General features: G+C 37.6%; 5 protein-coding genes across 7 annotated transcripts; 3 read left to right on the forward strand and 2 right to left on the reverse strand.

Annotated features, from left to right (window-relative positions):
- The first annotated feature begins 1,087 nt into the window (after positions 1-1,087).
- On the forward strand, positions 1,088-3,527 carry LOC141834330 (uncharacterized). 3 transcript variants are annotated; one of them, XM_074721705.1, is made up of 7 exons: positions 1,088-1,344; positions 1,420-1,527; positions 1,611-1,676; positions 1,762-1,830; positions 2,861-2,935; positions 3,017-3,131; positions 3,211-3,527. In XM_074721705.1, the coding sequence occupies exons 1-7, from the start codon at positions 1,114-1,116 to the stop codon at positions 3,369-3,371; spliced, it is 825 nt and encodes a 274-aa protein (XP_074577806.1). In that variant the 5' UTR covers positions 1,088-1,113; the 3' UTR covers positions 3,372-3,527. The 3 variants fall into 3 exon arrangements, with proteins under 3 accessions (XP_074577806.1, XP_074577807.1, XP_074577808.1); XM_074721706.1 differs by having other exon boundaries at positions 3,020-3,131; XM_074721707.1 differs by having other exon boundaries at positions 2,876-2,935.
- A 1,904-nt stretch (positions 3,528-5,431) lies between these two features.
- Positions 5,432-9,099, forward strand: LOC141835426 (amino acid transporter AVT6A-like). Its single transcript, XM_074722881.1, has 5 exons — positions 5,432-6,276; positions 7,052-7,204; positions 7,322-7,525; positions 7,745-8,210; positions 8,713-9,099. The coding sequence occupies exons 1-5, from the start codon at positions 5,850-5,852 to the stop codon at positions 8,849-8,851; spliced, it is 1,389 nt and encodes a 462-aa protein (XP_074578982.1). The 5' UTR covers positions 5,432-5,849; the 3' UTR covers positions 8,852-9,099.
- A 784-nt stretch (positions 9,100-9,883) lies between these two features.
- On the reverse strand, positions 9,884-12,115 carry LOC141834518 (GDSL esterase/lipase 7-like). Its single transcript, XM_074721839.1, has 5 exons — positions 11,744-12,115; positions 11,284-11,534; positions 11,105-11,180; positions 10,179-10,506; positions 9,884-10,119 (listed from the first exon to the last, which is right to left on the reverse strand). The coding sequence occupies exons 1-5, from the start codon at positions 12,023-12,025 to the stop codon at positions 9,884-9,886; spliced, it is 1,173 nt and encodes a 390-aa protein (XP_074577940.1). The 5' UTR covers positions 12,026-12,115.
- A 628-nt stretch (positions 12,116-12,743) lies between these two features.
- LOC141835427 (uncharacterized) lies at positions 12,744-14,209 on the forward strand. Its single transcript, XM_074722882.1, has one exon. It carries the CDS (start codon positions 12,765-12,767, stop codon positions 13,905-13,907), a length of 1,143 nt encoding a protein of 380 aa, XP_074578983.1. The 5' UTR covers positions 12,744-12,764; the 3' UTR covers positions 13,908-14,209.
- A 3,115-nt stretch (positions 14,210-17,324) lies between these two features.
- Positions 17,325-20,568, reverse strand: LOC141834839 (uncharacterized). Its single transcript, XM_074722216.1, is given in 2 exon segments — positions 17,325-20,118; positions 20,121-20,568. Coding segments are annotated over 2 exon segments (3,090 nt in total). The 5' UTR covers positions 20,560-20,568; the 3' UTR covers positions 17,325-17,467.
- Positions 20,569-20,570: the final 2 nt, after the last annotated feature.

A 20,570-nucleotide genomic window follows, 5' to 3' on the forward strand; every position in this document is an offset into this window, starting at 1 on the left:
GCACCAATGTTAACAATCTTTATTTTTGAAGAATGTGCATGACAATATTTCTTTAATGGTTAGAATCTAATTGGTGTTTATTAAAGGAAGAAAAGTAAGAGGATATGTTATTTGATTAATTTAATTAACATGTGGAGTCTAAGGAAGCTCAACTCCCTATATGCTGACCAATAATGACAAGGGAGAAAAGTTATAAAATTCTAGGTTTCAGAGTCTGGCTCACATGTGTAGAATTAAGAATCTATTTCATAAAAGATTAAAATATTAAAAATAAATTAATTTATTATTTTGTCAAAATGTAGTTTTGACTAGATTTCAGAGTTGTCGTGCATTATTTTGTTGTCTGCTCTAAATTATTGTCAATGCAATGCAATGTATATTTTAAAACTTAAAGCCTGCAAAAATTAATAATAAAGAAAGTCACTTTATTTTTATTATTTTTTACTTTAAATTTATTGACCGTGTAAGTATTTTTATTTTTTATTAAGTATGATTCTTACTTAGATTTGCCCCTAAGTCTTTGAGTGGGAAAACAATCTTGAAACATTAATTGAGAAGTGAACTTCTAGCTCCCAAGACATAACTGAGTTGGTTACGATATAACAGAATTGTAGAAGAGGATAAGAGTTTGAATTTTGATGAAGTTAGGTAATATCCTCCTACGTCATGATTAATTATAATTTCTTAATTTATTTCATCATAGATGGTTATAAAGCCGACCGTGTAGGGCCGAGCTTCCATGGAACCGAATGGACTAACTCTTGAATTAAAAGATGAACATCAGTAGTTGATGCCAGCAAGAACAGATTCTCTTTTGGGTCTAATATGGCTTGAGAAACCTGTGCAGGTGGGCCTTTCTTTGCCCTATCCTCTTTGATTTTAGCTACTTTGAGTACGTTCTTGATTAATCGACTGGTCACTGATTATTTAATTGCTTTGCCTTTCCAACGATCTGGCACCAGCTAAGCTACTCATCATCCTTGTTCCTCTTCCATTGATTCCTTCTTCCTCAATCTTCATCTTCCACTTTGCATGGTTTCACCACCTTCATCTTCTTCGTCTTCTTCTTCTTCTTCTTCTGCTGTTCGATAAGTTCAGCCATTAGCAGCAGAAATGGATCAGAAGAGTACTGTTGACCATTTTAGAGCTGGTTCCTCTACTCCAGCCATGGCTGACTCCTTCAGTCGAGGCCTCTGGAGCCCTCCCATGGCGGAAGCTGCCCTCCCTGCTGCCATGAACAAGCCCCCTCGTGCAGCCACGGCCTGCAGGACTCATCCAAACGCCTCCCATTTCGCTTCTGGTTCGCAAGCTCTTGCTGCCAAGAAAAGGAAGAGAAACAGTGAGGTGCATGAATTTGAATCATGGAAACAACCAACTTCTTATGAATTTGAATCGCGAAAATAACCTCTTGCAATGTAGGATAAGACGATCATGACTGCTGAAACTGGAGAACCAAAGGAGGAGGACTACATCCATGTCCGAGCGCAGCGCGGCCAGGCGACCAACAGCCACAGCCTTGCAGAAAGAGTGAGGCTCTCCGCAACCCCCCTCCCCTTTTGGGATCGAAACGAATGGATAATTGAGAAAGAAATTGCTCTGAATTAATTCAGGTGAGAAGGGAGAAGATCAGCCAGAGGATGAAGTTCCTTCAAGAGCTTGTTCCTGGTTGCAGCAAAGTAGGTCCTTTGATACACATACATCATCTCCCAATGTCTTGACACTTTAAAGGCCCCTGCTGAAGCTTAAACCTTTGGCTTTTAGGTCACCGGAAAGGCGGTGATGCTCGACGAGATCATCAACTATGTCCGGTCATTGCAGAGGCAGGTTGAGGTATGCTGCTGCCAAACTAAAAAGACTCTGAATTTATTAACTCTTTGTTTTAAATTCTGTTAAATCCTATAGAAATTCACAAATATTTTCAAAATGATATGATATTATTCATTTTAGATCCACGCTTTCATAATTTTAGTTTTGAATTTTACTCAAAGCCCTCATGCAATCGATATCTGAGCCCCCCTTAACAAGGGATCTGTCCCCAATGGATCTCTTACTAGGAGCTCTGATACCACTATTAAATACATATGAAATTCATATATATCTACATAACGGGAGTTCTCCGAGATCTCTTACTAGGAGCTTTGATACCACTGTTAAATACATATGAAATCCATATATATCTACATAACGGGAGCCCTCCCTTAACAATCCCTGACCCCCTTTATTGGTCTGAGTCCCAACGGATCCCTTACTATCATTCCTTTGTGAGAGTCCCACATGACACCACATAAACCTGCTCTGATACTACTTGTTAGAACAGATAGAATTTATATATATCTCCATAATGATATGATATTGTCCACTTTGGGCACACGCCTTAGGCCTCGTATTAATGAAATATCCATTTTTTTCATATATTTTCAATGTGGGACTTTGATTGTATCCCAACAATCGCCTTCATGGTTTTATTTTTGGGCTTTATGTACCCAAAAGACCTCGTACCAATGAGATATCCATTTTTTCAATGTGGGACTTTGATTGTATCTTGACAATCGCCCTCATAGTTTTGTTTTTGAATTTTACTCAAAAAGTTTCATACCGTGTGATATTTGAGCCCCCTTTAATGGTCTCAACGGATCCCTTATTGGTACGGATCCCAACGGACCTCTTACTAGGAGCTCAGATATCATTGTTAAATATAGATGAAATTCATATATATTGTCCACTTTGGACCCATACTTTTATGGTTTTATTTTTGAGCTTTACTCAAAAGACCTCATATCAATGAGATCTTCTTTTTTTTTATGTATTTTAAATATAAAATTTTGATTGTATCCCAACAAATTCTTCTTGCTTGCAACAGTTTCTCTCAATGAAGCTTGCAGCTGTGAATCCAAGGATGGACTCAAGCACAGATCAGGCTCTTCTCTCAAAGGATGTATGTGATACCGAAAAGTACTCGAATCGAATCGAATGCTTCAATTGGTGTTTTTAGTACTCAATTTTGATACTTTTTCAGCAGCGGTTTCTCCAGTCTGCCATTGGCTTCTCGCCTGATCTTGTCCATGCTAAAGTTCATCCATCTCGACAAGGACTGGTGCGATCTGGTGCAAATGCTTTCGGAAGAACAATGAGTGTTCGATCTGAATTCCCCGACTGTTTTCGATCGATACTGTATTGCAGCACTCATCTAGCTTGCAATGCTGCTTGCAGGTGCCTCATGCTTGGGAAGAACAGCTACTGCAAATGGCTTGCTTCAGCAACAACTTCCAGCAGCCAAGAACTCAATGAGGAATGGAATGATCCATCAATCTCTGCTTGGAAATTCTGTCAGAGCTTTCTTTCAAAGGCAATTTGGTTCTGAAACACAATGAATTTCTAGGAGAGTGACAACTCGATTTGGTTCTGAAACACAATGATCCATCAAGCACTTGAAGATTGATTAGCTTTTTAAGAGGTTTTTGAGATCATTTGAAGTGCTGTGGTTCTGTGTTGTGTACGAATTGAGTTGTTTTGAGGATCCCTGTGTTCTTAGGGCAACAGAAGAAGAATCAAGAAATCAGCATGAAATTGCTCTTTCTAATGGAAGCAAAATTTCTTATAAAATTTAAAGTAAAATAAGAAAATCAGAATTCTAACGAAATCTGAACAGGAGAACTAGATTATCAATAAAAAATAAAGTGATAGAAGTGGGTAGGAAATTCATTATTATTATTAAATAGCATCTCTTTTATAATTTATATTTACGATATCTTAAACGATTAAGAGTCCATTTTTTATATAAATATCTTATTTACATCGATTAATTTTGAACATACGTATAAATTTTGAATCCTGATTATTTTAAAAAATATTATATTTCTTATCACTTCAGTAAAAGATGAAATCCATCATCCTAGCGGTCCCATACGATCGATCCTACAATTATCTGTAAAGAGGTAAATCGAGAAGTTGCAGTTGGTCACGATGAACGAAGGATATTATCTCGACTTCGTCGAGATTCGATCTTTGCCTACTTCAGTGACTTTGCTTCATCGTAATCAACTCAATTATGCCCCGGGAGCTATATTTCTTATCACTACACCATGCCTTAAGAGTTATGATATATATATTTTTAATTAACATCGTATGTCCAATTCACACCAACTAATTCTGAGTGGCTCATTCCACTTCTGCAAAAAAGGTGGAATCCGCCATCTCAGCGGCTCCACACGGTTAGTCCTACGAGCATCTGTGAGGAGGTAAATCAAAAAACTATAATTGATCACGACGGAGGAGGATATTGCTCGGCTTCATCGAAATTCAAACCCTTGTCCTCCTCTATAAGTCTGCTCCGTCGTAACCAACTCAGCTATGCCCCAGAGGCCAAAACTGTATTGGGTAAATTTTTTATAGTGACTGACCCGATCGCTGAAACGGTCCTATATCAGAAAACCCCCTAAGAGATTTTTTGGAGGTACGATACCACTATGTTGATAAGAGCCTGCTGTCTAAACAACACCTCAGTCAAAGTTACATATTGCTAAGAGGACTCAAATTCAGAATCTCAGGCAACACACGTCTCCATACTTATCACTTGGGATAAGACACTTCGACAAAATTGTATTGGGTAAATTTTTAATAGTGATCGACCCGACCGTCGAAATGGTCCCATATCAAAAAATTAAGCATGGTACGAACCCAAAACCTCAGGCAATACATGTTTTCATACTTACCACTTGGGATAAGACATTTCAATCCAAGTGGCTCATTCCACGGAACTATAGAAGTTTGTATGTATTGTAGAGTATTTGACATACAATCATTATTGAAAATTTATTAAGACGAAGAATAATATAAGAAATGATTACTAACAAAAAAAAATTAAAATAAAATTTTGTGATCATAAAAAATAAATTAAAAAGTTATAGTTGATGATGGTGAAAAAAATTATTATCTTGACTTTATCGTCTTTATCGATTGTGTCCAATAACTTGAACTTCAATTATTTGAAATGGATTATAAAAAAAATCAATGCCACGCGTGCAAATTTAATCCACAAGTTCGACATCAATAATTAGAGAAAATATTAACTTATTTTTCTCATGTCTAATTGTTGACTACATGACAAATTGATGAACTCATTATCATTTCTTGTGGAAACGACATACCAGGTGGGTCCGCCTATTTCAAGGACTCTTCTTCCGAATTAATTTCTAGGTATCCATTCGAGTAGTGCGCGAAACGTGAACGTAGAAAAATTGCTCGTCGGCTCTATTTATTTTTACGGAGTGACAATTTTGTCCTTCGGTTTGGGACAGGAAAGAAGTCCTTAGTGTGGTTAGATTATGAAAATTAGTTCACAAGTAAGGGTATTTTTGGATATTCGAATCCATTTTATATTAGATTATTTGAATTAGGGCAAATAAACTAGAAACGTATCAGCTCTCTCTCTCCCCCCTCTCTCTCTCTCTCTCTCTCTCTCTCTACAAGTCGCACCGGCGGAGGGAAGAGGAGAGGAAGCGTCTCTCCGTTCTCTCTTCGACGATCGGAGGGAATCTATCGATCTCCGGCGGTCTCCGTGCTGTAAAACAACAACAAAAATCTTATCTTTGCGCTGCTCGTAGATTTCTTCTTGTTCCGTGTTACTGGAGGAGGAGCTTGCCTAGTTTCCTAGCTTTGCTGTCTAGACTAGCTTGGGGTCTGCTAAGCTGGGAGTTTGATTATATACATCGAATTGTGAATTGGGGCGTTCATAATTTTTCTCGGCGTCTCGGATTTTCTGGGTTTCACTGTTAGAAATTGTTCTTTTCGAGATCTTTGTGTCCGATTCTTCTCCCTTCTTGTGGAAGTCGAATTTTGGGTGGTAAAAAATGACAATCGGAGATATTTCTCCTATTGAAAACAGTGGGGGCAGTAGGGGCAAAAGAATCCTTGATGAGAAGGCTCCTCTACTTCCAAGCAAGCAGGATGAAACTGTCGAATTTGATGAGTTCAATGGCGCTTCGTTTGCTGGTGCTGTCTTCAATCTTTCCACTACTATTGTCGGAGCTGGAATTATGTCCCTTCCTGCCACCATGAAGGTCCTCGGACTGGTTCCAGGAATTCTCCTCATCATATTTTTTGCTTTCTTGACTGAGATATCAATCGACATGTTGGTAAGGTTTAGCCGTGCTGGGAAAACAGTTTCTTACGGAGGACTTATGGGCGATTCATTTGGAAGGATTGGCAAGATTCTAATTCAGTTATGTGTCATTGTGAATAATGTTGGGGTGCTGATTGTTTACATGATTATTATTGGTATGTTCTGCAAAATAAAGATTTTCTTAATATTTTTTTGAGACCTATATTTAGTAGGTTGTAGCTTAATTACAATACCAAATTGCCTGCTTTAATTGCTAAGCTCTTAGAGAAGTTACACTTAGTTGAATTCTACAGTTTTTTTTTTTTTTTCACTTTTGATGCTACTCTAGTGGTTGCCTGGTTAGAAATTTACCATATACTATCTTGTGGAAGTTAGACAAATCATTCACTGATAAAAAGAGATGGAATAGTTTTGTTCACAATTTCACATCTTTCTTTGCTAATTTTTTTGTTAGAACATTTTTGTCAGAATAGAATTTTTTACAAGTTATAATATTTTTCCTTCCAAGGCACCTTGGGAAAAGGGAAAGGAAGAAATCGGATTCTCATTTTGTAGACTTGATTAAGAAGCCAGAATGAAACTTTACAAGTACAACATTCCTTGCTAATGAGACTTACCAAGACGCTAAGGAGAAACCAGATATTGATTTGTTATCCCTAAATACAATATGAGTATCTCATTTCCAATTTTTGTCTGAAATTACTATCACCAAGCCTTTCCTTTTTTTAATTCTATTCTCTTCCTCCGTGTATATAAACCATTTGTTACAATTTCTGGGTACCTGTTTATTTGCTGAATACACATTAAAAACTATCTACTTTGAAATAATTTTCTTAAGTGGCTTTTGATACATTTTTTCCCTCTATCTACCTGATTATGCTTCATATGTTTGTGTTCTAAGATTTAATGTTATATTTTTGTTGGTACAAGGTGATGTGCTTTCTGGAACATCGTCTAGTGGTGACCATCATTTTGGTGTTTTGGAAGGATGGTTTGGACAACACTGGTGGACTGGTCGATTTTTCATTCTTCTGGTTTCTATGCTGGCAGTGTTTGCTCCATTGGCTTGCTTCAAGCGTGTAGGTTAGTGGCTATAATATTTGTCCCATTTAAAACATTTTTTCAGAGAAGTTGAACTGTCATTTTCTTTAGTAATTTGTGTTTGACCAGACTGATACTGTATTATCTCTCTTTTGGCAGATTCACTGAGGTACACATCTGCCTTATCAGTTGGACTTGCAGTTGTTTTTGTTGTAATCACAGCAGGTATTGCTATTGTCAAATTGCTAGCTGGAAGCATTGCAATGCCCAAGTTGTTTCCGGACATCCCAGATTTGGCTTCTGTCTGGAACTTTTTTACAGTGGTCCCAGTTCTTGTGACTGCATATATCTGCCATTATAATGGTATTGTAACTGAAATTCATCTATAATTATTTGCATAATTCTTAATGTCCATGCTAGGTGAAGCTACCATATGTTAATCAACTCTTCATTTTTTTTTTCTTTTGTATTCTACCATTTATTATCAGGACAAACTGTTGATTCATGTTATGAGTCCCTTTTACTCGTCAAAAATGTTCATATAACCTGAGAGGTTCTTTTCTGTTGACTTGGTGTTTGCAGTTCACCCTATTGAGAATGAACTGGAGGATTCTTCCCTGATAAAGCCAGTTGTAAAGACATCACTAGCTCTTTGTTCCTCAGTCTACATAGCCACAAGCTTCTTCAGTTTTCTCCTGTTTGGTGAATCCACACTGGATGATGTGCTTGCCAATTTTGACACCAATCTCAATATCCCATATAGCTCTATCCTCAGTGATGCAGTCAGAGTTAGCTACGCTGTGCACCTCATGCTTGTGTTCCCCATGATCTTCATTGCTCTCCGGCTCAATGTAGATGGCCTACTATTTCCATCAGCCAATCCTTTGTATTCTGATAATCGGAGGTTTGCTTCAATTACATTGGTGCTTCTGTCAATTATTTTCTTGGCGGCTAACTTTATTCCCAGTATATGGGATGCATTCCAATTCACTGGTGCAACTGCTGCTGTTTGCATTGGATTCATTTTTCCTGCTGCCATTACCCTGAGGTGCGTCTTAGCAATTCATTGTGGTAACATGTCTTTGGATGCAGGACCTTTATGCTCCATATGTTTATTGTTTCTTGAATATTCAGCTTTATCGGGCTTCAGTTAAGTAACCTACTGGAAGGCCATTAAAAGTTGTATCGTAGTTCACATTACCTGCAGTTGTATTGCATTAATCCTCACATGTAGAAAAATCATTGGCAAGTTTAACCTCATATGTAATAAGCAAGTTTTGGATTATTTGCTTAGAGAGAAAGAGTTATATAATGTCTACTTATTCATGCAAAAGATATTTATTGAATTCGAAACATTGTATATGCATGTGGATCTAGATATACATGATAATATGTGACCTCAAAGTATTGTTTTGCCTATATGATACAAACTGTCTTTTAAATAATGCATAGTGTGCTTTAATCTCCCTTATTTACAATACATTATTGCTGTCTGTAATGTTCTGTGATCTTTAATTCCTAGTTTGTTGCCATTGTTTTTCCTGTTTCAGGGACTCTCATGGCATTGCAACAAAATGGGACAAGATTGTAGCTGTCTTCATGATTATCCTTGCAGTTTTGTCCAACGTCATTGCTATATACAGTGATGCATATGCTCTCTTTAATAAGAGCAAAGCATCAGACATTTGAGATCTTTTCTTTCACGTAAGTTCGGTGATGCTGCTTGATATATGTAGGGAGGAAAACTTGTTCTGATGATGAATCAAGTTGTGGTGGTGTAAAATTGTACCTATCAGTGATAAAATAACTCAACCTATACGTTGAGTTGTGTGTTGTATTGTGGCTTGTACTATAAGGACCTAAAGTAATGTATTTCCTTAGGTCTGACCAAGATCATATGTCCAGTTAATGTCTAATAAAGTTTCATATTTGCTTGATGTGGTATATATCTCAGTTTTTGTTGAAAAGGCATCCAAAACACTGGAACCTGTTTTTCTTAGAATCTGTCATTAGATCTAGGGTAGATATGACCCTCAAAACTAGCAGTTGGTTTTCAGTTTATTTTGGTGAGTTCAGAAGCTCTAGCTTGTCAGTGATATTAAATCTGTTTGCTTACAGCTTTCATTTTGTTGTTAAGATTTTTCTGCACAGTTTCTAAATCCATGGAGATGATGCACGTTGTTGATTTTTAGAAAAGTAGATATGTTGTACATTAAACCAGGACAATGAGATAATTAAACTATATTCTTTCATGGTAGGCTAACTTGTATTGATACAAGATTAAAGAAGTTTAAACAGTTTGATGCAGTATCTGTTTTTTCCCCCAGATATTAACATTGTAAATAAAATATACTGAACTTTTGATATGTGGAAATGGAAGTTATTTTTCATCTGTTATTCCAATTTCAATTGGGTATGATTGCAGACTCCAAATACTTTCATTTTTCTCCTGTTAACAAGTTTGTTTGAATACAATGTTTAAGTAATCATACAATGATATTCAAAGCATATATCTTAATCTCCATGAATTGCTCAGCTTCAGCTGAAATGGTTTTCTGTCTGCATGAACAAAATCTGCAACAGACCAACCATTTGGAGTTCTAAAACTTCGATTGCCATAGATTCTAAAGTAAATTAGTAATTCAATAGACTGGAAATCTACCATGACAGCATTGAAAGTGAACAAGAATTTCAGCAAACACACTGCCTAATCTTTTACTATTACAACTCTGCGAGCTGATTGCCACTGATTGGGAAGCATTCACCATCAGTCAAAGGCAAGCATTTTCTGGCAATAATAGCATTTGCTGCTTGTGTTGGATGGAAGGAATCCCAGAAGATATACCGGTCTCTCGCAGAACAAGTGTTTTGCAAGGGCAGGCAGGTCAGTTGCCCTCCAGACCTTCCATTCCCACAGCAAGCTTGTTTGCTAACTGAGAACCCTGAGGGCAATCCTCAAATATCAGAGTTAGTTGAGCCAATGCTTGGTTGTATTTTGGTATCTACATTCACTTACCATATTTTGAAGGTGTTTGAATCATGTTGAAGAAGGTGTCATAGTTGTTTTGATGCACAAAGAAGGAACCTGGCAGAGTGGAGTTCAGCCTGACCATTGCAGGTATGAGAAACTGATTGAATTGTATCACCAGTTCATTGACATGGTTGACACACCCACTTGTGATGTAGCTCATTGAAAGCTGACTCGGTGTACAACCAAGCGGTCCGAGCCCAGCAAGCAATATCTTCCTGGCTCCTATGGAGTAGATGGTCTGAGGGGAACCAGAAGATTGTAAGTCCATAAATTGGTTGTTAATAGCTAGGCTTTTTGAACTGTCCTGAATGACCTGTTCAGTTTGTTAAATTAGTAATCTTTAATACCTCGGCTCTTATTATTCTTCTGTTGTTTGCCATTATGTAGTTGTGAATCTTCTGATTTACAATTTTGTACACAGATCAAGCTTAATCCAGATTGACCATGAGGATATTGACCATCACAAACTTGTTCTTTTCTTGGCAACTTGAAGTTTTAGGATCCTTGTGACCTCACAAAAACCTTTAATTGAAACAATTATTGAGCACTGCTGATACATATGTTGCTTTTCTTATTTTCTTTTTGAAAACCTGGTTGATTATGTGTCATATTGCTTAAGTCGACAAATGCACGAACTACATGGTCCTCGATGGAATTTCTATGATGTTGTTTAGCTAAACCTCCAAAAATTCATGTTTTGCAGGAGGTACTTCCAAAGTCGGCTAGGACTCAGGTCCAACTCTGACAATGGCCATATGATGTTAAAGCTGCACTTGGAAGGGTTGCTTACTTGTATCGATGAGCTTGACTTCTTAAGAACTAAGATCCAAATCCTAGAACAGTATGGCTTTAAATTTGAATTCTGTTTTATTCTCATAATACCAGATGCAAAAATAACTTGTTGCTCTGACATCTGCTTCACTGGAGTTATGGATTTTGCTATTTAAAGGTACTCCTTTCTCCTCAGCAATCAATGTAATATAGAAACTAATACATTTCAAGATTCGATATCGATTACTGATATTCAATGCTAGTTGTTCTTAGCAAGTAATGGTGCAGTTTGTATCTAGAACTAATTAAACTAGATTACCAGCTTGAAACTACTTGTTCTTGGTGGATGAGCAGCTTGGCAAAGTGCTTTCCGGAGCAAGTGCTACTGGAGGGGTAGAGTTCAGGAAGAGGATAATTGTTGATGTAGTCGTTGCTGCCGACATTGATGATGAAAAGTGAGCTCGAAAGGAACTCAAACAGCACCTCTGCGCCCGGAATCATGATCGGTAATTGCTCGCTCACTGTCTCGGCAAATAATTTGATCTGCTTGTCGAATGGAATCCTACTTCCCTGCGAGATCACAACATTAGTTTATAGTTGAATTTCGAAGATATGCTTGTCTACATTTGTTCAATTTGAATTTCAGGACGAGGAGGCATAGTTGATTCCTCTCAGCATCTTGGAGCTCTTTGCCGAAAGACTTAGGTACGCCGGTGGAAATTTCATCCCCAAGCGTCGCGCTTCAAAAGTTCAAACTTGATGAATGAAACAGGGCCAACCAAAACTAGCAGCAATGCGAGTGAATTACCCGCAAGGTCGATCATGGTGAGGCCATTGCAGAAGCGGCCGGTTGGCGCTCCAAGGTCGATGCCGTAGGGGAAGTAGTTCGCCTTGGCAATGGACGGAATGAAGTTATTGTTGCCGTTGTCGACGAGGGAGCCCCCGAAGATGAACATTGCAGGCGCAGCAGCAGTGTCGGAGTTACAGAAGAATGCCATGAAGACTAACAACATGGCTTTGCCAGGGGAAGAGCAAAGGCAGTCTCTGAAACTAGTCTCCATCGCGCAGGGTGAGGTGAACGATAGATAGTGAGTTCTTGCGAGATTCGACCTCTGACTGTTATATTAGATATGTAATGCGTCTACCATCTACGTTACGCCTTGAGATATTTAACAAATTTGATATTTAAATTCTGATAGAGAGGGACAAATCATATCGTGACCGGCCCAACATGATGGAGAGATGGGCCGACTCATCCATGTCAATTTTCATGCTGACGTGTCATGCATTCACTGGTCAATCGACCTATTCGGCTATTCGTCTGGACGCCAAGCGTATGGCCCACTTTTTTTGGGTTAGGCCACCCGATTTATCACGTGCTTTGACCACCAAGACAAAGTGCCTTCTATCCTGAATCATGATCCGTTGTGATTCGATGAACACCTTCCGTCCTACTTATCCACGTGGCAACTCGGCGACACCAAACTACGTGTCTTTCGCATTACATGAATGCCACGTAGACCGAAAGCTTACGAAGCTGTGACAAAGTAAACAGCTAATCAATGCCATGTCTTGGATTAGCTGTTGTCATCAATACAGAAAGTGGGGATAAGATAGTTTAATTCGAACTTGATTCGGCAGATTAGTTGCCACGTGGTGGAGAAGAGCTGGGAGGTGTCGAAAACGATCAGCTGATCCTATTTGCCTTGCTCACGTGCCAAGCGCGTGATCTTTTTGCCAATATACCCTCCTCTCTCTCTGTCGGTCTTCCATGGAAGGCTGGCCATCGTCCATCGGTCCATGGCGAGCGCTTCCGACGTCTTCCTCCTCGCTTCCCTCCCCTTCCTTCGTTCTCCTCCGCCGATACCTTGCGCCTCCGGCGCTGGCTCCTCCTTCACCATGAACCCGGATCTTTCTGAATTTAGCGTCTCCGAGGCGTCCGTGGAGGAGACCGCCTCCGGCCGCTTCTCCTCGAGTCTCGGGTTGGATTTCGAGAGGGAGGAAGATGGGGAGTTCCTGGACCGCGAATACGACTGGGCGGCCGACGAATTTTTCGTCGGCAGGAGTTTGAGCTCCCCGTCCGCGTCGATCGACTTCTCCCGGGCTCATCTGACCGATTCGCAAAGCCCTCGCGTGACCGGGTTTGAGTCGGATTCTGACTCTGTCCACCATCAGGTCGTAGCTTCTGTTAACGAAGGGGAAGAACAGGATCCGGTCGCCGCTTCCGCTGATCTGGATCTGGGCGTTCAGCTTCCCTGGGATTGCTTTCAAATCGAAGGGAGCAGGAGAGACCCCAGTGAGGAGTTCGAGTGGGAGGAGGTAGACGCTCGCATCGAAGAAAGGGACGTGATCAGTGTCACGGTTATCGGCGACGAGGAGAGATCTGAAGTGATTCGAGATCTCGACCACGACGAGGACGGGTCTCGAGACGTCGGTTGGGAGGTGCTCATGTCCGTCAACAGCTTAGGGCGCAACATGGTGGATCCCGAAGACGCGGAGGCGTACTTCGTCGACGAAGAAGAGAGCTTGGGCGACGCCTCTGATTCCGAGGTTTACGAAGTCCTGATAGGGCAATTCGCCGACGATAGTGCCATCAAGGTTAGCCCACCAGCAGCTAAATCAGTGGTGGAGAGCCTCCCGTCGGTGCTCCTCACGGAGGAGGAGGTTGCCAAGGCCGACGCAGTATGCGCAGTGTGCAAAGATGGGATCTTGGTGGACGAAAGCGTTAAGCGGCTTCCCTGCTCGCATCTTTATCACAACGAATGCATCCTGCCATGGCTGGCGATTCGAAATTCGTGCCCCCTCTGCCGGTTCGAGCTTCCAACCGACGATCCCGAGTACGAGAACTGGAAAGGGAGGAGGGCAGCTGCAGCGGCTGGAATTGGGGTCATCTCCGACGAGTCACAGCTCAGGTATGATTTTGAAGTGTTGCCTGTAGCTTAAAGTTCTCAAATGCAGCAGTTCTATGTGCATACATAGCTAAGATGTGGCGTTGAGATATATAGTATAACTAAATTTCTGTTGTTTAGCAACTAGCAAACAAAGGTTTTCCCCTCTTTCCTCAGGTAGTGATGAGAAATTTGAACATTTCTTAATATGTTGTACAAGAAAACCAGTCTGAATATTGTGCCTTGTTATGTAGCTTTTGCTTGATGCAAAGGCACATTTTTCATAGATGATTGGCATGTTATATTTATGTGGAGGTGTTAACAATTTATTGTAGCAACCAGAACTTATTCTTGAAATTTTGCAGATGTTATTGTTAGATATAAAAAGGTATTTAATGGCTTAGCTTGATGTTTCGTAGATGTAGGTTTGCTTGCAAGTGAAATTGCTTACTGAAGTACTTGGGGTTTAAATATTGTAGGCTTCTAGATTACTGCATCTAACTAAGGGTTCAATGTATACATTACTGTTGTAGCATCAGGCCAGCATATATTCAACTTTCTAAACTATGTTGGCATCAGAACTATTTCAAACTTAAGGAATATCATCACAAAAGAAAGAAAAGAAAAGTAAAACCTTAGTTGGTAAGCTAGTTTTGCTTGTTACAAATGGTAGTCATATTATATGATGCCAAGTTAGATAGTACTTGTATGCAATTTAGCAATCACTAATTGGATGTTTAATTCAACCATGAATGTGAAGGCTTTATAATTTATTTCCTAAACTTTAGGTTGTTGCTACACTTGGATTCGAAATCAATTTCTCTTGATATAAATATGAATCATACAAGATGAATTCAGACATCAAATTACAGAAAGCATATTCTTTTTCTTTCCTTTTGAAATTCGATCTATGACATCTTCAACCTCGGTTGGCATTGTCTTGAACCTTTTACTTTTTTCTCTCGAGATAATCTCTTCTGTAGTGATATATTTCTTGCTTTGGAAGCATTGAACAATCTTTAAGTGATCTAGATTGGCATATAGATTTGTGTTGTGCCTAACTAATCAAATTTCTCTCTGATTATGAATGATGGTTTTTCTCATTCCTTCAAACAGTAAGTGCCATTTTTCATGCTCTATAGAGTAATCCTCTCTCACACAACACTTTTGTTGTTATTTGATGACTTGTTATTCTTTTCCCCGAGTAAACTGAATAACCTTAATCTTCAAAAGAGAAATTACATTTCTCAATAAATATATGAATCTAAAACACTGTGTCTTTTGTATTATCTAAAACACTGTGTCTTTAATATTCATAATGTAGGTTGTATCCATATATGATATAACCCAGCAAGATTGGACTAAGCAATTGCAAATGTAGGTTGTATTTGCAAAGCCTCAAAGTAACAGTTTGACAGCAAATTGAATAGTGATTATTGTAAAAATTCGCTCAACTATAATCTATCTGCCTCCATATTCAAACAGCAGTAGCTCATGTAGCTACTAAGATCATGGAAGTTGAGTGCCCAATATATATATTAGACCCGATTCGTTTGTCAAATAATTTAAATAAATTAAGTTAATATTTTATTAATTTATTTTAAAGTAGATCAATGTGGATTGACCCGCTTGAGTCCATGACTCATGTAGGTGGGCCCGTGGTGAGCTTGAGTTAGCTTATGGATTGAGATTTTTTTTTTTTTAAAATTTAAAATAAAAGTAAAAATTTTAATGGATTCGATTTAACTTACTAAATCTGCAATCAAATTTAAAACTTTTATTATATATATATATTTTATTTTTGATGGATTTGGAGGTGTAATCTATCTAATATACAATAATATATATATATATATATATATATATATATATATATATATATATATAGTTTTGTTATCCTGCGGTCCATTCTCGTACGTTCCTGTGCGCTCCTATCCGATCCAGCTCTGCTCTAGTCGCTGTCGCATCGTCGTCCGGCCACTGTCGATTTTAAGATTCTCACAAACTTTTAAAGCAATAAACCTTTTTAGAGCAAATTATTTATTATACTTCTAAAAAATTTATGAATTTTAAGTTTGTTAAGTTAAGAAAAAATAATAAATCTATCAACAATAAATTTGACACAAACTACAAGCAAAGCAAAATATTTATTACACTTTTAAAATTTATAAATTTTAAGCTTGTTAAGTTAAGAAAAAAATAATAAATCTATCAACAATAAATTTGACAGTGACTACAAGCAAATCATCTAATATAGTCATTCATTCACAATTTTACTCTTGATAAGCTCATTGTAGATATGGTACATATGGTACATGATTATTTTTAATTATGAAATATTAAAAACTACTTTTTAAAAAGCAACCTCATTTAAAATTAATTGAGATAGCATTATAATTTGCAACTCAATATTTTATAATTGTAATTTATGCTCTTAATTGGGATTAGTTCTGACCGCTATATTTATATTTTACGATTTACATTTTGGATTAATTTTGTTGCATTCATATCTTTAATAAAAATGTGATTTACCTTAAATATTTTATAATTTTTATTTTACCTTAAAACATTCCACTTCACCTTTAAAGTTTTTCAATTGATCTAATTAATTTTTTTCATTGTTATGCTACATGTTTGCTAATATTAATTATTGCCCTTAAAAATTCTACTTCATCTTATAGCTTACTTTTAATATTTTTATTTTAAATTTGATGGCTAAAGTATTATTTTATCCATTATTTTCTAATCTCTCACTTTACCTCCTTTCACCGTAAAAACTTTTATTTTTTTTTATTTTTCCCCTGATTTTTTAATTTTAAATTTGTCATAATAATTTTTTTTATTTTCAAAATTTTCTAACTACATATTTTTCCTTTGTACATTTTCTAACTTTAATTTGCTCATTATTTATAACAAGCAAGTTATTAAAAAACCTTATAAATTCATTTTCTTATTTTATTTTTATTAAGAATAAAGTTTTATTTTACTCTTATAATTTTTCAATTGATCATTTCAACTTCTAAAATTTGATAAATTATATTTCACATATATTTTTTTATAAAATTATTTTTTTACTCTAACTCTATTAATTTAGTCACTTTCCTTTTAAGATTTTCATAAGTTTTAAAAACTTTTAAAATATTCATAAAACTTACTTCTTTTAGTTGTAACTATCGAGTGGAAAATTTTATTTTAATTTTAAAATTTATCAATTTAAAGTTTGTTAAGTTGAAATAATAATCAATAAATCTATTAACTACTGTGAAGAGATTGACACAATGTGCAAGTAAACCATCATAATCTTAACCCCACCTACAACAAATGATTCAACACTTGCATCTCTAATTTTCAATCTCATTTTCATCTACTATTAGGAATTCACATTACCGTATTGTGCATAAGATTATAATAATTTTCATAAAATGAAAACAAAATAAGTGCATTCTTTGTGTTATAGATTACACTAAAAGCACAATCATAATCTTATTTCAGTTGCAAACTATTACAAACATACGATTCCTAAAAGTACCATGCTTACAATGAAAGCTCACAATTCTAATATGAAAACTACTTATTGTTACATTCATCACTGACTTTATTTTTTTCTAAAAAAAACTAACCATTCACTGTTCTATTCAATCTTATCTTGATTGTCACATAAACTTTATCATAAATTTCATCGACCTTCTTAAAGTAAGAGTACCTCCATTTTTTCTTGAACAGTAGAACGACAAACACACTCCACAATCCAACCAAATATCCAAGTGCGCTACTCAGATAGATTGATAACATTGACGATAACATTGCATGCTCCTCGCTTGTCGCATTGGTGTTGTTCCCATGAAAGCAACTCTTGTTTACTAAGTCTCCACAGAGATAAGGATTACCAATATAAATGGATGCATCATCCAATGTTTGAAGTTGATTTCCAGAGGGAATGTTTCCAGATAGGTTGTTATGAGACAAATTCAAATGGCTCAAAGCATTTAGTTGTGACAAACCTTGAGGAATAGCCCCTGATAAATTATTGAAGGACAAATCCAGAGTTTCCAATGAACTCATTCTGCCAATGCTATCTGGGATCTTGCCTTTGAAGTAGTTTCTTGATAAATTCAAACTGTAGAGTCCAACAAGATATCCTAATTCTTCAGGAATCTCATCTGTCAATTCATTGTTTGAAAGGTCTATACTCTTCACAAGATAAAGAATAGATGAAAAGGTAAGCTGCTCTCCTTTTGTGACTAAAGTAATGCTTTCACTTCCGCCATAACTATGGCCGGCCGTATTCCTAATCTTATCTATTGATGTCTCAAGGGAAGGAAGTGATTGTACTAATGTCGAAATCATTGTGGTGAAATTTCCAAAGGAATGTGGTATTGACCCTGATAATTTGTTATTTGCAAAGTCAATAATTTGTAGATCCCTCAAATACCCAAGTTGTGGGTCAATATTGCCATTAAACATATTTGAGCGCAATATAAGAATACGCAAGTGTTGCCAACTTTGCCCAATCCACAAAGGTATATTTCCAGAGAATTTATTGCCACCAAGATCAACAACATGTAGCCGAGTGCAATTTTGAAGTGATGCTGGGAGCTGCCCTTTTAGCTTATTATTATTCAAGTGCAAGAACTCAAGATTCGTCAAGTTGCCAAGAGAGCTTGGAATTTCTCCAAAGAGCATATTGTTTCCCAAATTAATATATTCAAGAGATGAACCCTCCTGCCAACACTGGGGAATTTCTCCAAATATTTGGTTGTTTGATAAGTTGAGGTGTTGAAGTGTAAGAAAATTACAGATATTAGATGGTATGCTTCCATTAATATGATTATGTGACAGAATTAAAAATTGTAATTGTGGTGTGAATAGCGTTGGTGGTAACGACCCAGAAAATGCATTATCAGATAGATCTAGCCAATATAAGTTGGGTGGCAAATGAGGAATTGGACCTTCTAGTAGATTCGAACCAAAATTTAAACAAGATAATTCGGTCAAACTCTCTAGGGATACTGGCAAAGTACCACTAATTTTATTATGGGAGAGATCTAAACAATAAATGATGGAAAGAGAGTTCCAAAACCATTCAGGTAAGTTGCCCTCTATACTTGTATTGTGCAAATCAATAGCCATGATGGATTTTTGTGAACGAAGCCATGTAGGAAATCTAGGACCTAACTTACAGGAACCAAGGCTAATGTACTCTAATTGAAAAAGAGGGGTCCAATTGTGGTCTATTGCTATGGTAAGGAAGTGGTTATCAGACAAGAGCAAGTTCTTTAGTTTGGTTAGGTTGGAAAGGTGGATCTCAGTAATATCACCCTCAAAGGAATTAACAGACAGGTCAAGAGACTCTAAGTCGACTAGTTTCCCAATCTCATGTGGTATTGGTCCAGAGAGTGAATTAGATCCAAGAGAAATACTATTTAGAGTTGTTAAATTTCCTAATTCACTGGGTATTGAACCAATTAGTGAACAATTATCAAGGTACAGTGTTGATAAGCTTGATAGGTTCATAATCCCCATTGGTAAAGAATTTCCAAGTAAACTAGAGCTCAGGTCGAGGTATGATAGATGCTTCAATTTCCATAACGTATCAGGTAGGGGACCAGAGAGCAAATTCCAACCAAGATCAAGATGAGTGAGGCTAATTAAGTTGCCAATTTCAATAGGCAGTGTCCCTTGAATTCTAGAGCCATAAAGTTGAAGAGACGACAGGCTTGTGAGATTACACAACCAGTTAGGAAAAGAAGAGTTGAAGTTATTGTCACTAAGATCGAGAGTTGTGAGAGAAGTGAGGTTATTGAGAGGGAAATTGACAGAAAGAGGGAAATTATTAATACTACAGTCATATAGATGTAATTGTTGTAGGGAAGGTAACATGTTGACCGCTGATAGCAAATTATGGGAAGCATCGCTGAGATTCAAATAGGACATATCTAAATAAATCAAAGAAGAAAGGCCAGAAAGCCAGTCTAGGCTGTGATCAACTTTAGCAAAATAAAGATTAGAATTTCCGCTGAGATCAAGATGAAGAAGATTAGTTAAGTTTCCAATATGAGGGGGAATGGTTCCAGACAAGTCGGACCAAGAAAGATCAAGATAACGAAGGTTTGTTAAGTTTCCAATATGAGGGGGAACATCAAGATAACGAAGGTTTGTTAAGTATGAGGGGGAATGGTCCAGATAACGAAGGTTTGAAGTTGAGGGGGAAAGATCAAGATACCTCAGTTTGTGAAGAGAACCAATGAGTGCTGGCATTTGGGTTCCTCAAAGTCATTGAAACTGAGATTTAAGCTTTGCAAGTGAGATAAAGACAATAATGAAGGATGCAGCAGCTCACCCCTCAAAGTGTACTCCGTCCAATTGTATTGGCTGATATTTGGATTTTGAAGGTTGAGCTCGGCCACTCGTACGCTGCCCGTTCTGTTGTGGCAGACCACGCCAGTCCAAGCGCAGCAATCTACTTGGGCACGCCAAGAAGACAAGCGTGCGGAAGGATCTTTGATGGCGGCTTTGAGAAGCAAGAGAGCATCCCTCTCCCTCTCCAAGCACCCCTTGCTGCTCACTCTCGCTTCTACCTCTACAAGAAGGAAGGCGAGGATGATGAGGCAGCAGAGCCTGACAAGAGGAAGATGGTAGCAGCGGTGGGGGTGGTGCAGTGGCCATGGCTCACGGAAACGGAGTGTGCTTCTCCAGGCCGTTGCCATACTCTTTGGTG

This window comes from Curcuma longa, chromosome 9, assembly GCF_044706935.1.
Source record: "Curcuma longa cultivar G26 ecotype Majalengka, Jawa Barat chromosome 9, ITB_CL_G26_1.1, whole genome shotgun sequence".
Lineage (NCBI taxonomy): Eukaryota > Viridiplantae > Streptophyta > Magnoliopsida > Zingiberales > Zingiberaceae > Curcuma > Curcuma longa.

Excerpts from the sequence above, each read along its gene's own strand:
- LOC141834518 (XM_074721839.1), bottom strand. The coding sequence starts at position 12,025 with ATGGAGACTAGTTTCAGAGACTGCCTTTGCTCTTCCCCTGGCAAAGCC. Across the intron at positions 11,181-11,283 it reads GAACAAGTAGTTTCAAGCTG|TTTCTATATTACATTGATTG; the intron begins GTAATCTAGTTT and ends GAAATGTATTAG. Across the intron at positions 10,507-11,104 it reads ATAACTCCAGTGAAGCAGAT|GTCATTCAGGACAGTTCAAA; the intron begins GTCAGAGCAACA and ends CAAACTGAACAG.
- LOC141835427 (XM_074722882.1), top strand. The coding sequence starts at position 12,765 with ATGGCGAGCGCTTCCGACGTCTTCCTCCTCGCTTCCCTCCCCTTCCTT.
- LOC141835426 (XM_074722881.1), top strand. The coding sequence starts at position 5,850 with ATGACAATCGGAGATATTTCTCCTATTGAAAACAGTGGGGGCAGTAGG. Across the intron at positions 7,526-7,744 it reads ATATATCTGCCATTATAATG|TTCACCCTATTGAGAATGAA; the intron begins GTATTGTAACTG and ends TGGTGTTTGCAG. Across the intron at positions 8,211-8,712 it reads CCTGCTGCCATTACCCTGAG|GGACTCTCATGGCATTGCAA; the intron begins GTGCGTCTTAGC and ends TTCCTGTTTCAG.
- LOC141834330 (XM_074721705.1), top strand. The coding sequence starts at position 1,114 with ATGGATCAGAAGAGTACTGTTGACCATTTTAGAGCTGGTTCCTCTACT. Across the intron at positions 1,528-1,610 it reads GCCACAGCCTTGCAGAAAGA|GTGAGAAGGGAGAAGATCAG; the intron begins GTGAGGCTCTCC and ends GAATTAATTCAG. Across the intron at positions 1,831-2,860 it reads CATTGCAGAGGCAGGTTGAG|TTTCTCTCAATGAAGCTTGC; the intron begins GTATGCTGCTGC and ends TGCTTGCAACAG.